Here is a 15,629-nt window from a genome sequence, read left to right as displayed (position 1 = left end):
GGAGGGGAGAGGCGGCTGGACGTGGTCGCGGCTGGGAGAGCGGGGGGCGCGTTCTCGTCGGGGAGGAGCGTCGAGGGTCGGTGAGGCGGTTCTGCTTCCGCAGGGGGCCAAGGCTCGGGTTAAAAGCCGGAGCGGCGGCGGAAAAGGCCTCGGTCGCCGCCGCCATAGTCTCCCTGAGTGGCGTCCGTCTGAGGCAGAGCTGCGCCTGCGCTGTCGTCGTCGTCGTCACGTGACCGGCCGCAGCCATGCACGGGGGCGCGCCTTCCGGGGACAGCGCGTGCCCGCTGCGCACCATCAAGAGAGTCCAGTTTGGCATCCTCAGCCCAGACGAAATGGTACCCAGCAGCAAGCAAATGGGCAGCAGACTCTCTCTCTCTCTCTCTATGCTACTAGCATTGCTCTTAGAAAGCCAAGGGAGGAGGAGGAGGCTTAGCGCTGGGGCTTCCTTTCGCTTAGTTGTTGTTAGTGTTATTATTGCGTTGCGTTTTCGCAGAGCAGGGAATGAATGAAGCGCTCTTGCTGCGGCTTCACTGCCTTTATTCACCCATTTCTGTGTTTGTTTGTTGATTTTCGCATTGCACTTTTTGTGAGGCTAAAAAGGAAGAGAGTGTCATTGTTGGGGCTTCGGTTAGTTCTTCCCCCGTTTTTGTTTCTGTTTTCTTGTCGCAGTTTCTTCAGTGGAAGGAAAGAGCCTCTTTCTGGGGCTTCGCTTCTCTTGATTCACCCTTTGTTTTATTTTGTGTTTCAGTGTTGCATTTTTTCAGTGTTTGGGAAAAAGTCCTATTGCTGCAGCTTCACTCTGTTCACCCAGTTTTTAAAATGTATTTATTTATTTATCTATTTATTTGGCATTGCACTTTTTACGATGCAGAAAGAGATCGAAGGACAAAAACCAACCAAGTTACATTAGGATAATTATTATTATACTTGATTTATCTAGCAATGCACAGACTGACAATTAAATCACTCAAGATGAAACCTGGCAATGGCACACATTCTGCGAAATACATACAAGACAATAGATAATAATACAAGATAGAATTAGATGAAATAAGCAGGCAACAGATTAAGAACATCAAAGATCAAATCAGAGATCGGATGGCAATCGTAGAAACAGCTTCCCTGAACAATATAGTCTTTGAAAAGCCATAGCCAACCTGTTAATAGTTAGAAGGCCTTGGGCAAGAATGAGGGGAAAGGGCTGTTTCCATAATGAGTAACGAACAGAACAGGCCAAAGAGAGCGCTCTCTCCATGGCATTTTGCCTGGCTTCTCAGCCGGGATGCTTTGGCTTCGTGTTGTTGATTTCACTATGTTTTTGCATTGCTTTCTTAAACGCAGGAAAAAGAAAATTGCTATGCTTCCATTCTGTTCATTCACCCATTATAAATGAGGAGATGGCGCAGGATGGGAAAGAGGGGAATCCTTTCTTAAAATGAATAATAATAACAATAATAATCAGTTTCATTTTATTTGGGCATTCATCTTTTGCATTGCATTTTTTTCAGTGCAGGGAAAGTTGCTATAATAATAACAATAAGTTTTATTTATAAACCGCTTTTCCGCAGTGATCAAAGCGGTGTACAGGTAAAAATTGCAATGACAGAGTAGATAATACAGACTAAAAATTGCAATACATAAATAAAACTTCAGTAAAAACAGTTATACAAATTAAAACCATTACATCAAATAAAAGCTAGCTGAGTGCAGTCGATAATACAATACATATGGGGGGGGGGAGTCACATGATATCAAGGAGCATCGAAAGAAGAAGGTCTTGAGTCTCTTTTTGAAGAGATCCAGGGAGGTGGTGGAGCGGAGCTCATTGGGAAAGGTGTTCCAGATCCCAGGGGCCGAGATGGAAAAGGCCCTTTGCGAGGTTGACACATATCTCGCCATCGGGATCCTCAGCAAATTCTTCCCAGCTGACCTGAGTGTGTGGGGCGGATTGTATGGGGAGAGGCGGTCCTCCAAGTACCCCGGGCCCAAGCCATTTAGGGCTTTATAGGTTATAACCAGCACCTTGTATTGTGCCCGGAAGCGAACAGGCAACCAATGGAGATCTTGCAAAACCGGTGTTATATGGTCAGCCTTGGAACATCCAGTGACCAACCTTGCTGCCATATTCTGCACTAGCTGAAGCTTCCAGGTTTGGTACAAGGGTTGCCTCATGTAGAGCACATTGCAGAAATCCAATCAAGAGGTTACCAGAGCATGTACCACTGTTTCAAGGTCCTCCGGCCAAGGTAGGGTCGCAGCTGGCGTATCAGCCGAAGCTGGTAACAGGTGCTTCTGACCGTCGCGTCCACTTGAGAAGTCAACTGGAGCGACGAGTCCAAAAGCACCCCCAGACTGTGAACTGAGTCCTTCAGGGGGAGCATGACCCATTCAGGACAGGTGGGCAAATTTCACCACCTGGACCGGGAGAACCTATCACTAGTACTTCTGTTTTCTCTGGATTGAAACTGAGTTTGTTTTTCTTCATCCAGCCCATTACCAACTCCAAGCAGGCATTTAGAGGAAAGATGCCATCCCTAGTCACCGCCTCAGTCAGAGACTATGGCTTCACTTTATTATTATTATTATTTATTTGTATCCCACTCTTTTCCCAGACCTGGGACTCAGAGCAGCTTCACAGCGTTAAAAAGAAAGTGCAATTACAAACATTGAAAAAGGTACATTAAAAGGGAATTAAATTACAGCCAGCCCTCCGTTTTTGCGGAGATCTGTTCCAAACAACACAAATAGCTCTTGGGTTTGGAGAAAATACTGGAGAGTGGACTTCTTGTGCAAATCATACAAAGCAGAGCTACTGGAGTTGGGGTGAATATTGGAGGCTTGCACTTTTTGGTGTAATGGGTGTATTTGTGTATAAAGCACACACTTGCTGGATCTCATCTCAGTTGATCTTAGGCCCTCTCATTGCCTGAAACTTCCCTGCGTGGATCCTGCATCGCAAAGGATATCTCTGCTAGTTTTGCATTCTGGGTGGACAGTGAGAGTAAGGAAACCCAACTTACCAGATCAGAGCGCTTTTCTCTAGCTGCCTACTTATAATTCTTTTACAGGTGAACAGGGTTGTGCTGGTAGGAGAAAGCATTGAATATAATATTAGTCCAAAAGTTAGAGCTTTTTAAACTCCCACAACAAATTGCTACTTGGGTAGAAAGCGGTCTTGGAATCCACTCTCTTACTTTAGAAACTAAGCCTTCCTAATAAAATGGCTTTAGGAGATTATTTGAGAGGTGGAATAATTGGAATGTTCTGTGCTGCTTCTTTCTTTATTCTCTTTTGCATAGAACATGGACTTCATGTTTCCTGAGATTTTAGGATACATTTGGGAATAATGCCTCTGCCAGCTTCATTCCAAGTTTTTCGAGGTCTGCATTCTCTCTCCAAATGACTGAACAAGGTTGGCTAATACTGTTCCTGTGTTCACTTCATTTCTCCCCCCCAGAAACGGATGTCCGTGACGGAAGGAGGGATCAAGTACCCTGAAACCACAGAAGCGGGCCGCCCCAAGTTGGGGGGCTTAATGGATCCTCGGCAGGGTGTCATTGAGAGGACCGGACGGTGCCAGACCTGTGCAGGTGAGCGCATTGGTTACGATTTTTAACCAGGGTGTATTGTATTGCATTTTTATCTTTGTTATTATATTGGGGCAGCCTTTTAAAAACTGTTCTGAATATTTTTAACATGGTTGGTTTAAATGCTTTTTAAAATGTTCTCTTATTTAACTTTTGAATTCATGTACCTTGTTTTAATTCATGTCCCTTTTGGGAGAAGGGCAGAATGCAAATAAGTATCGCAGTATGCCCTTAGTATCCATTGGAGTTTTGTCCAGGACACATACACACATACCTGTGAATACTAATATCCATGGATCCTCATCCCATTATATACTGCGATGTATATAAAATGTAATAAACCTTGCCCTTTTGGATTATTATGTTTTTTAAAAATCAAGCCGTGGACGGCTGAATCTGTGTATGCAGAATCCAGGGATGTGAAGGGCTGACTGATGTTAGGATGCCCTCACTAGGCTGAAAGGGGAGTCTGAGGTGGAAGAGGCCACACATCAAATGGTTTGCTGGGGTTTAACTGTGGAGCAGGGTCTGATGGTGTCTCCTTCCTTTCCCACCCGGCAGGCAACATGACAGAATGTCCTGGCCACTTTGGACACATTGAGCTGGCCAAGCCCGTCTTCCATGTCGGCTTCTTGGGCAAGACAATGAAAGTCCTCCGCTGTGTTTGCTTCTTCTGCTCCAAACTGCTGGTTGACTCCGTGAGTAATGGCAGAAGCTGATTTGCAGCCCTGGAAGGGCAGACAACTGGCTTGCCCCCAAGATTTTTACTAATTTGCTTTAGTAGGGCTCCCTTGTGGCTTGTTAACTGCTTAAAAAGGAAAGAAAAAACAACACTCTTTTCCCATTGGGCAATTGCTTCCTTACTTGGTTGCTTGTAGTTACATGCCACAGATGACTATTGAATTCCCGTTGACAAGCCTGGAGCTTCAGCCTAGTCTGGTCCAGTCCATTGTTCCTCATTTTGTATCTTACATCCACCAGGCTCTCTTTAAAATAACTAGGTATCGCCAAGATAGAAACAAAAACTCAATTTTCTGAAAAGCAGAAACTTTCTGTCACTGTATTGTATTGTTTATTGCAATTTTTAAGGATGTAAATTGCAATAGTGTAACCAGCAATTCAAGCAAACAAAAGATAACTGCAATGGTAGTTAAAAATTGTAGCAATAGTGCTGGTGATCATTCTTACCGATATAAAAGACAAAAGTTAAATGTTCACTTTGTTGCATTTAAGGATGTGCTAATAATGCAGCTTTGTTTCACTGACTGGTGGGTGGGTGGGCAGAGTTTTTGCTCCTCTCATACTAATTTTTCCATACCAGAAATGAACTCTTGGCCACCTTAATTTTCCAGTTTTATGTTTCAGCAATCATAAAGCCCCAGAGCAGTGATGGCGAACCTATGGCACGCGTGCCAGAGATGGCACTCAGAGCTCTCTCTGTGGGCACACATGCTGTCACCCTAGCACAGAGTTTGCCAAAGTTTCTTACTAGAAAGCCAGAGGGATGTGGCACTTTGCAATAAATAAGTGGGGTCTGGGTTGCAGTTTGGGCACTCGGTCTGTAAAAGGTTCACCATCACTGCCCTAGAGGGTCTCAGGGGCACAAGAGTGCCCTCTGGATCTGCCAGAGTTGCCTGGCCACTTGGATGGTATTTCAGTTCTTTGGAAAATGTTCAAAACAGCCTCTGTCTCACTAAAAGGCAGTGAGACCTTGTTTCTCATATTAAAAACAAGAGCCATGGAGAATTCACGGATGCTCTATCATTGGTTTTTTTCAAGGGTACTCATTTCTCAAGAATTTCTGCAGGAGGACCATGCACCTCTGCTTGATATTCGTGTGACTAAAGCAAAGCTTGTAAATACTTATGTAGTTCCCCCCACTCCCAAGTTGGTTGACACTCAAACCATTTCATACGCATGTAAGGCAGCAGAAATAGTACAGTAAATGGGACAGTGTTTTTAGGGCTGAATTGAACATGAATCTTCAGTAGTCCACCCAAGATGTATAATGAGGGAGAAAGTTACACAATGAAGCGTTGCCTGTGGGTTCTTGCCAGCTGAGGCACTGAAATTGACTCCTTTCAACACACCAGTTATACCTCAGTAGAGGCAAAGGACATAGGGCAGAATGGACTAGTTTGAGTCCTACATGATCTGACTTTCCTCTGTGGTCCACCATTGTGCTTTTGCTCTAACAATACCCAAGTATAATTAATCCATGGGATGAGACCATGAGCCTACACTCTTGTTTAAAATTACAGTTGGCCCTCCCTTTTTGTGGGGGATCTGTTCCAGAACCCTCTTCAAAAACGGAGGCTCGCACATATTCAAGCCTCTTAGGCTTGAATGGGATGTGCGCACCTTTGGAAATAGGGGAGGTCGCCCCTTCGTGGATATTCGAGGGTGCAGATCCCAGATCTGTGAGTTAGGAGGAGTGACTGTATAAAGATGCCCCTTTTTGTGAGTTTAGCAGTTGGATTTGTTTGTGTTGCAAACCAGCAGGTGCCAGGAGGCATGCCATGAGCTGATGCTGGACAAGGATGTAGCATCTGGTTACATCTGATGGAAACTTTGAGGAGCTGGGGTTAAATGTTTACATGTTTGCAGATACAAATGTACAAACATGGGTATGGATGTACGAAGGTGTCCTAATACCGAATGCAAATTTCAGCCTCTCAGATTTGACTACACTAGATAGGGACAGTTTTATGGGTTTTCAGACATATTTTTGGTGCAGATATGTAGGAGTGAGGATGTCTGGTACAGATGGTAACTTTCAATAGCTCACAGATTTTAATCGCCTCTTCTTATGGCTTGGGGGTCTCTTTTTTCCTTTTTTTCTGCAGAACAATCCAAAGATTAAAGATATCCTGGCCAAATCCAAAGGACAACCGAAGAAACGCTTGACTCACGTCTATGACCTTTGCAAAGGCAAAAACATCTGTGAAGGGGGAGAAGAGATGGACAACAAGTTTGGTGTGGAGCAATCAGAGGGCGATGAGGACATCACAAAGGAAAAGGTCAGAGTCATAAGTCAGGGAATGGAGCTGGCTTTGAAGCCTACTTCCAATATGTGGCATGCTGGCCTCTACTTCTTAATATTGGCATTACTGTTGTTGCTTTAGACCTCCTTGAAAACACTTTTAGTTGCTCAAAACATTGGGGGGAGGGGGGCTTTGAAACAGTATTTGCTATTGGTTCTTTTTCCACTATGAAGTATTTTGTTGTATATAACCCCATTTATGCAGAATGGCAGAACATATCTTACCAAAGTAAATATAATGATTTGAATCTCAGACTAGGATTCTGAGAAACAGGTTTGAGTCACTGTTCAGCTGTAGAAACCCACAAGGTAACCTTGGGCCAGTCCCATTTTCTCAGGCCAAGAGGAAGGCAGTGGCAGTCTGAATAAAAATGGCCATGAAAACCATAAGACAGGATTGTCATTAATCAGAATTGACTTGAGGGGACATAACAGCAACAGTAAATATTTTTTACAAATATTTAGGTGATGCTTTCATGCCAAAATTTCAGAGTTGTGTACTTCACTAAAATGTAAAATATACCTGACACAAATATACTACACAAATGTGAGATTAAACAAATTGATGTTGGGTTAGACTGAGGAGGTAGAGCATGCTGAGGTAAAATACATTGTCAGCATGTGTCAAAAGCTATGGACAGTTGGAGCATAGTGGAAAAACATTCCCTGTAGCAGGTGCCACTGTCCACTCAGTTCTCTGCTTCAAACAGCTGTCCGCTGGGCAGCATGTGGCACTACCAGAAAGACCTCTTCCAGTGACCTCAAAGTTGGACAGCATGTCTAAGAGTTACTGTAGGGGAAGGCAGGAATCTCAGAAGAAGTGTCCTTGGCTAATAAGATTTGTCAACAGTCTAAAATTTCATCAGGACATTTACAGTGGTTACAAAGTGTCACAGATTTTGAACTGTGCAATCCAAAAGTCAACAGGGTTTTTATCTTATGTGAATTAAGTGTGCTACCTGTATTAAGTACTACATTTCACATTGTTTTAGAGCAGGAGTGGGAATAATGCAGCTCTCATATGCCATAGCCAGCATTCACAAGGATTGCTGAAGATTGCATTTCAGCCATATTTGGAGGATTGCCTGATTCTTATCCTATTCTAGATAACAAGGTTGCAGAATAGCACTTTTCTTGATGTTTTAGATCCTCCTTATTTCAGACATCCAACTAATGTAATAATCTATATGAATACTAGGTATGATTGTTGAACCAGAAAATTTCTATCTTTGAACCTATTAGATGTTCTCTTTAATGTGTCTTAGCACCAAATAATCATCTATTCTTTGGGAAGGGTTTCTCCCCTGCTTGCTCAGTATGACACTATTGAGAAAATTGGAAATATTCTCTGTTCAGAACACAAAATAGAGCCATTGTGCAGAATACTTATTCAAGAAATTTGAATCACCTTGCCTCCATTTGTTGTTGTGTGCCTGCAAGTTGTTTCTGACTTACGACAGCCCTATTACAAGGTTTTCTTGGCAAGATTTGTTCAGAGGAGGTTTGCCATTGCCTCCCGTTGAGGCTGAGAACATGTGACTTGCCTTCATATTACACCTTTTTTTTTTTAAGGAAATTATTTCTTCATTTCAAAATACTGAGAAGGCTGGTTTAGTCATTATTTTTGGACAGTTAAAAATCTACATTGCTGTTTTAGTTCTGAAAAAAAGGAATAAAGTTTTTTTAACTTAGAGTTTTCCTCAAAGATTTCTGCAAAATGGCAGGAGGTGACATCCATTTGGTGATAGTTATGGACTTCATTGCATTCCTAATTATTAAAATGGCAGTCCTAAAGACACAAAAGTGCTTCAGTGGGAAATGCGAGACAACTTCTTCCCAGTTTAATCAGATTTCTCCTTGAATCCAGGGAAATGTATTGCTATATGATTTCTTACAACTGTAGGATGCGCACACCCCTTTAAGTGACTGTCAAGAATCTTAAGCCTAATTTCAAGCATTTTGTGATTTAGTTGTTCCTCAAACACCTGTCTGAGATGAAAAATAAATTTAAAAAACAGAAGAGCCCTCCCCAAGCATTCATCTCTGTTTACTCACCTTGGCCCACAAAGATCCTAGACTTGTAACAATGTGGATTAATGTCCAAAATGAAAGAGGAACAGAAGAGCATAAGAGCAATAGGCTTAGCAAAGCTAACAGTAGGAATATATACTCAGGCATAAAGCATAATAGCTGGATCAACCTAGCCATCTGTACCAATAGCATGGATTTCACAGAACACAGCAGCAAGAACAAAAGTCTGCAAGATGTGCAGGATGCATCTGTGAGATTGAGGCATGCATGGCGCATCTGAGAGCTCTCCTTTAAATGCTTTCTGCTGTAGCCTTCCAGAAAGTTCCTGTTTTCCAAACCAGGTCAGATGAACCAGAATCTTCTCGCATTTGGCATACATGCTGACTTTTAGCCACAGCCAATTAACTCCAGTTAGCAACAGGCTGATTTGTTGCCTTTGAGGTCTCCAAGCAACTGTTAAATTTAGTTGCACAGTATCTGAACTCCCCCCATTCCCAGTAGTAGCTGCTAGAAAAAAGGACTCGTGGCTCTTGGGCCTTGAGAGGTAGAAAAGTAAAAGCGTACATAGGGTAATACTTTCTAGGCAAGATTATATGCAAATTCAGCGATTTGTTGAGGCCCTTTACAGCGCTATATAATTAAAGCATAATAATAATAACAACAACAACAACCTGAACTGATGTTGCAGGTCATAAGGCCATTTAATACCACCGTGTGTAAATGGATAAGTGGACTATCTAAGTAAATTAGTTTTTTAAAATCTAGTCTGTATACTAGATGATACTATCTGGTATGGAGACAAATTCCGTTGCCCATAGAATTAAATATTTTATGTCATATATTGTGTTTACTCAATGTGATTATTATAATTTTCATACATAAAGCAAATAGTATTTGGCCAATATCACACTACACTGTTTTAGTGCTATTATTTCACTTCTTACTTCATTTATTCATTGGATTTATATCCCACCTTTTTCCCAAAATGGAATATTAAGTCGTTTGCAGTAATTTAAAAAGGATACAACTGAAGCATTAATTACAAAAGTTAAGAACAAATTAAAGAAAACAAGCACTTTATCTGCTATGGTTGTGGAATCGTGGGATTTGCAGTTTAGGGAGGGATATTTAGAGTTCTCAGCAAGAGAGCTCTTAGGTCTTGCTAAACTACAAACCCCAGAATTCCACAGGATGCAGCCATAGCAGTTAAAGTGGAATAATTGCTCTATAATAATAATAATAATAATAATAATAATAATAGGATTTATTTATATGCTGCCCAATCACTGGGAATCTGGGCGGCTTACAACAGAGGGGATAATAGACGGTTCTCTGCCCTCAGGCTTACAATCTAAAAAACACGACACAAAAGGAGAAGGGAATGGTGAGGGGGGGATCAGGTCCAGTGGTTCTTCTCTCCCTCTGAGGCCTGGACCAAGGCAGATGGACCGGAGGGAGGGCTCTTCTTCTTCAGGCTAGCCTAGTGTAATTTTAACCTTCATCAGAGGAGGATATTAGATAGGTCAGTCATTAAAATCCTTACAGTAAAAATGTAGCATACAAAAGATTTGTTATGTTCCTACCTGTGTAAAAGGTAAGAAATTCATGGTGGGGGGCTCAGAATTTTTCTCAGCATAGGATTTCAAACAACTAATGTAAAAACAAAGCTCCAAGGCTTTTAGGCAGAATAAAAGTTCAACAAGCCTAGCAATGGGTAAGTGAAAATCCTGCACCTGACACCCCTTGTTCCTTTCTCTCTTCCTCCTCCAGGGCCATGGTGGCTGTGGGCGCTACCAGCCTAGGATCCGGCGCTCGGGCCTTGAGCTTTATGCCGAGTGGAAGCACGTCAATGAGGACTCACAGGAGAAGAAGATCCTCCTGAGCCCGGAGCGGGTGCATGAGATATTCAAGCGCATCTCAGACGAGGAATGCTTCATCCTTGGCATGGACCCCAAATACGCCCGGCCTGAATGGATGATATGCACAGTGCTTCCTGTCCCACCGCTTTCTGTCAGGCCTGCTGTGGTCATGCAGGGCTCTGCCCGGAATCAGGTAAAGGGACCCAGAGGGGAAGGATCAGCTTAGCTTTTAAGCCTAAGCAAATATCTGTTTTCTGTCCAGCATTGGCAGTAACTCTGAATGCATATGAATCATATTTATCCAGTCAGTTGAAAGTTGTTTATAGAAACTGCAGCTGTGTTGGGGGACACTTTGCCCCTGGTTGGGCCACGGTGCCATCTTTGCTGTATCACAGAGTAACCTGATGTCAGTTCCCCTTTTCTTTCAGTTAGTTTAGTTACCATAGGGTGGAAAGCAAGACAAACCTCTGTCCCAGAGAATTTTTTTAAAAATTACTCCATTGGGTGAAAAATGATAGGGATTCAGGAGCTTTGGGATATCCAGGGGCACTTTGGAGCTGTGTGCATCAGGCTGGCCTCACTTTCCCCACCCCAGCTATGAATGGATTTCTGGCATGCACCAGAGTGGACAATGCTGAAGAGATTGCTGCCCATGCAGAAATCCATCCCACCTAGCCCATCCCATATGGCTAATGCAGTATAGCTTGGAATGGGCATTATAGTTCAACATAAACATTTATATTCTAACAGAACTACTTTTCCTCCTCTTCTCACCATCTCCCAGGATGACTTGACTCACAAACTGGCCGACATTGTGAAGATCAACAACCAACTCCGGAGGAATGAACAGAATGGGGCAGCTGCCCACGTCATTGCCGAAGACGTCAAACTGCTGCAGTTTCATGTGGCCACCATGGTGGACAACGAGCTCCCTGGGCTGCCCCGTGTAAGTGCCTGGGGTGCAAAGGCCAGGGACCATCAGTGACAGGGGATGTGACTGCCACCCTTCTTCTCAGCAGAAAAAGTAGTCCTCTGACACGTCTGTCCTCTTCCTCCTCCTCACTCCATGGGCACAGTTCTTTTTGAACACTGTAGTAGAGTCTTCAGCAGTGTAGGGAGAGGCTTCACTCCTTCTGGCCCTGTCTTCCTCAGTAGCAACAGGAGCCTTATAGAGCAGAAATGGGTAACTGTTTGTAAACTCTGGATCTTGTCATTCCTCACTGCTGACATTATTCTCTGGGCTAATAGAAGTTGTAGGCCAAAAACATTTGGTGGGCCATAATTGCCAGTCCAGTTTGAAACTCCCTTTGCTTTCACTTTGCTTACAAGCCTAGGTATTTGATTTTCCCTGGATTATACAGCTAAAAGAGGAGGGGAGCCACACTGCTTTAACTGTTAGCATTTCTTTTACATATGATAGAAATATATTGTTTGTGGCATGTAACATATTTAAGTAATCAGAAACAAATATATCAGACAGACGTCACATCGGAAATGTCATTAAGTCATTAATTAAGAGAATAATGAGTTTGCTTATTTATTTACTGTATTTATACCCTGCTTTTCAGCCAGAAAGGTTCTCAGAGCAGCTTACAGATAGAGACATTTCCCTGCCCTCAGGCTTACAATCTAAAAAAGACATGACACAAAAGGGGAAGAGAATGGCAGTGGGAAGGGGAATAAGTCCAGAGGTTCTTCTCTCCCTCTGAGGGAGGACTTGTCTTCTTACTTTAGGCCAGGCCTGATGGAGCTGGCCAGCCCTTCTCTCCCTCTGAGGCCAGATGATGTCAGATGGCAAAGAGTTGCTTAGAAGTAGTTCAGCAAATCTTGATTGGTCCAGTTATTCATAAATGAAGAAGCAGGTCGTTTAATTTGTAAACTAATAAAAGGATAAAATGAGTTATTTCTCTCTCATTTTTATTTAGTGATTGTTTGGAACAATATCTTGTTCTGTGCATTTGAATACTTTCTGTAATGAATTAAACGGCTGCATACTGGAATTTTATTTTTTTATTGTTATAAATTGTATTAGGGATTAGAATTTGTATTAAAGATTGTAATACACTGCATGCTGGTTGTTTCCTGCCCTTTGAAACTTTGTTCTCCAGCACTTAGAGCAGGGGTCGGCAACCTACGGCCCGTGGGCCGGATCCAGCCCGGCGAGGCCTTGGGACCGGCCCCAGCCCGGTCCTGCGGCTGATTGCCGCCCCCGCCGCAGCTTCCACGCCACTCCAGGCACCATTTTGAGCTCTAAAATGGCTGAAGTCTTGTGTGACCTTTCCCGTTGCGGGGCAGGACGGGAAAGGTCGCGTGAGACTTTGCCACCATTTTAGAACACAGCGGTGGGCCTGTAGGAATACCTTCATTTTAGATATTGTATATGTTCCCATTTTGTTTTTTACTTCAAAATATGATGTGTGCAGTGCATGTAGAAATTATATTTATTTATTTATTTAAAAAAGATATTTAATTATTTATTTTTGGCTTCGGCCCCCCAGTTGTCCAAGGGACAGCAACCCAGCCCCCGGCTCAAAAAGGTTGCCTACCCCTGACTTAGAGAGTGTCCTTCTGTTGGAAGCTTTGATGCCACAACTTGTAAGAAAGTAGCCATTGTTTCTACTTATGTTGACTGTGTGCTGAACCTCTTGATTCACAGGCTATGCAAAAATCGGGACGGCCTCTGAAGTCTCTGAAGCAGAGGCTGAAGGGGAAAGAGGGGCGCGTGCGAGGGAACCTGATGGGAAAGCGAGTGGATTTCTCTGCCCGGACAGTCATCACGCCAGATCCCAACCTCTCCATTGACCAAGTGGGAGTGCCCCGCTCCATTGCTGCCAACATGACCTTTGCTGAGATAGTAACACCCTTCAACATTGACAGGTGAGGGTTCCCACCTGTCCACTGTATACGTTACTGGAGTTGCAGGCAGAGGCCTAACCCCTCATTGCTCTGAGCACCTGCTCACTCTTACCAACTCCTCCAGGCTCCAGGAGTTGGTCCGCAGAGGCAACAGCCAGTATCCTGGAGCCAAGTACATTATCCGGGACAATGGTGACAGGATTGACCTCCGTTTTCACCCTAAGCCCAGCGACCTGCACCTGCAGATCGGCTACAAGGTCAGTCTTGCTTTCTGGGGGGAGGATTCATGTGGGGCAGTAGTTGGATGGGAGCATCTCAATGCCTTGAGGTTGAGCTGAGGTGTTGAGGTGCACATGTGTGTTTGCAAAGAGATCTTCAGAGACACTTTTTGGCTCTTCCATGCTTTCCCTTTCCAGGTAGAGCGACACATGTGTGACGGAGATATTGTCATTTTCAACCGTCAACCAACGTTGCACAAGATGTCCATGATGGGGCACAGGGTCCGGATTCTGCCATGGTCAACTTTCCGCCTCAATCTCAGGTGAGCCTTTGCTTCTTTTGCCCTCCTCTTCTGTATTATTTCATTCCTCTTCATATGACAGCAAGAGAATAAATGGAGAAAGTGAAACAGTTGTTCAGCAGATTTTCACATTTTTCCAGAGATTAATTGTGATGAGTCCGGTCACCTGATGCATCCCATCCTCCTCCTCCTAAAAAAAACTAGTTTGCTGTTGGGATGGTTAAGGTTTTAGGAATTATATAATCCAAAACAGGTTTCCATCACAAGCTGAACAGCTTTAGAAGCAACAGCTGAAATCAATGAACAATGCAAGGCTAGGAATCCTCCAGCCCCATGATGGTTCACTGTGTCCCTTGGGGCTTCATTTCTCAGTCAAAGCCACTATTTCGAAAATATGGACAGTGTTTTCTAGGAGAAAGAAGTGTGGAAGTTGCATAGGAAGTAAACTCCTTTTTCTGAGTTCAGTATAGCAAGATATTTTCTGATCTTTAATAATGTGCATTGTAGGAACTACATAGATTTGCCATTTGTTTGTTATGGGCACTTTTCAGCCTGTAGATGGCAACCCTGGCTAGTGTTTGTTTCTCTGGGTTCATATTCTCCTCAGATAGAAGGAAGAGATTGTTTTGCCAGACCTTAGACAAGGCCCACAAGTTTCATCAGAGGCAGAAAGGGCTCTGGAAATTGGAGGGTAGCCTAGAGGGGTCTTGGCTCAGGATGTTGTGGGCTCAGTCTCTCTGCAGTCTCAGGTGGGCTCATGGCTGGCACTTGATCAAATCAGGATCTCATTATGGCTGTCTTTCTTGCACTGGCAGTGTGACTACCCCCTACAACGCTGACTTTGACGGTGATGAAATGAACCTGCACCTCCCCCAGTCCCTTGAGACACGGGCAGAAATCCAGGAACTGGCCATGGTGCCCCGTATGATTGTCACGCCCCAGTCCAACAGACCCGTCATGGGGATCGTGCAGGACACTCTCACAGCTGTCCGCAAGTTCACTAAGAGAGATGTCTTCCTGGAAAGGGTGAGTCGGGAAGGGAAAGATTCTCCCTATATCCCTTCATATCACAAAGAAGATTCCCCCTCCCTATCTTACTTCAGTTTAACATTTCCTGGCATGAAGTTGGTTGGCTTATTCTCATCCTTTTTCATACCAGTAGCAGCTTCTGTTATAATACCGCAGTTAGTGGACAAGATCTGAATTCTCAAGTCTGAATGTATTCACATTAGATCACTGATTCCCACCCTTTGGTCCTCCAGATGTTTTGAACTTCAGTTACCAGAATTCCTGATTGTTGGCCGGATTGGCTGGGTCTTCTGGGATCTGAATTCCAAAAGTAATGGAGGACTAAATATTGGGAAGACTGCACTAGGCTAATTGGAGGCTGAGGACATGAGTGCTGACTTTCAGTATTCTTCCCCTTCTCTTGCTCCAGGGTGAAGTGATGAATCTGCTAATGTTCCTGTCTACCTGGGATGGCAAAGTACCACAGCCAGCCATTCTCAAACCGCGCCCACTCTGGACTGGGAAGCAGATCTTCTCCCTCATCATACCTGGTCACATCAACTGCATCCGGACACACAGCACCCACCCAGATGATGAGGACAGTGGTCCCTACAAACACATCTCCCCTGGAGACACTAAGGTACCTTTTTGCTGGGAGTCATGCTTTGGAAAGAGTGTTAGGCAACTGTCTGCCTGCAGCCTGGAGATGGTGGGAGCCATAGTCC

General features: G+C 43.8%; 1 protein-coding gene across 1 annotated transcript in view; it reads left to right on the top strand.

Annotated features, from left to right (window-relative positions):
- Positions 1-15,629, top strand: part of POLR2A (RNA polymerase II subunit A) — a 30,432-nt gene continuing 14,803 nt past the window's right edge. Inside the window, exons 1-11 of the mRNA XM_089481090.1 lie at positions 1-335; positions 3,458-3,590; positions 4,149-4,285; positions 6,434-6,607; positions 10,432-10,713; positions 11,305-11,466; positions 13,177-13,397; positions 13,501-13,633; positions 13,793-13,917; positions 14,712-14,922; positions 15,335-15,544. Coding sequence (XP_089337216.1) covers positions 246-335; positions 3,458-3,590; positions 4,149-4,285; positions 6,434-6,607; positions 10,432-10,713; positions 11,305-11,466; positions 13,177-13,397; positions 13,501-13,633; positions 13,793-13,917; positions 14,712-14,922; positions 15,335-15,544 — 1,878 coding nt within the window. The 5' untranslated portion in view covers positions 1-245. The remainder of the gene's footprint in view (positions 336-3,457; positions 3,591-4,148; positions 4,286-6,433; positions 6,608-10,431; positions 10,714-11,304; positions 11,467-13,176; positions 13,398-13,500; positions 13,634-13,792; positions 13,918-14,711; positions 14,923-15,334; positions 15,545-15,629) is intronic.

The sequence above is a fragment of the Sceloporus occidentalis genome, unplaced genomic scaffold, assembly GCF_023333645.1.
Source record: "Sceloporus occidentalis isolate IW3139 unplaced genomic scaffold, rSceOcc1.0.p SCAF_14, whole genome shotgun sequence".
In the NCBI taxonomy this organism is placed as follows: domain Eukaryota; kingdom Metazoa; phylum Chordata; class Lepidosauria; order Squamata; family Phrynosomatidae; genus Sceloporus; species Sceloporus occidentalis.
The sequence above is the reverse complement of the archived record's forward strand: the minus strand, read 5'-3'. Positions and strand labels throughout refer to the sequence as shown.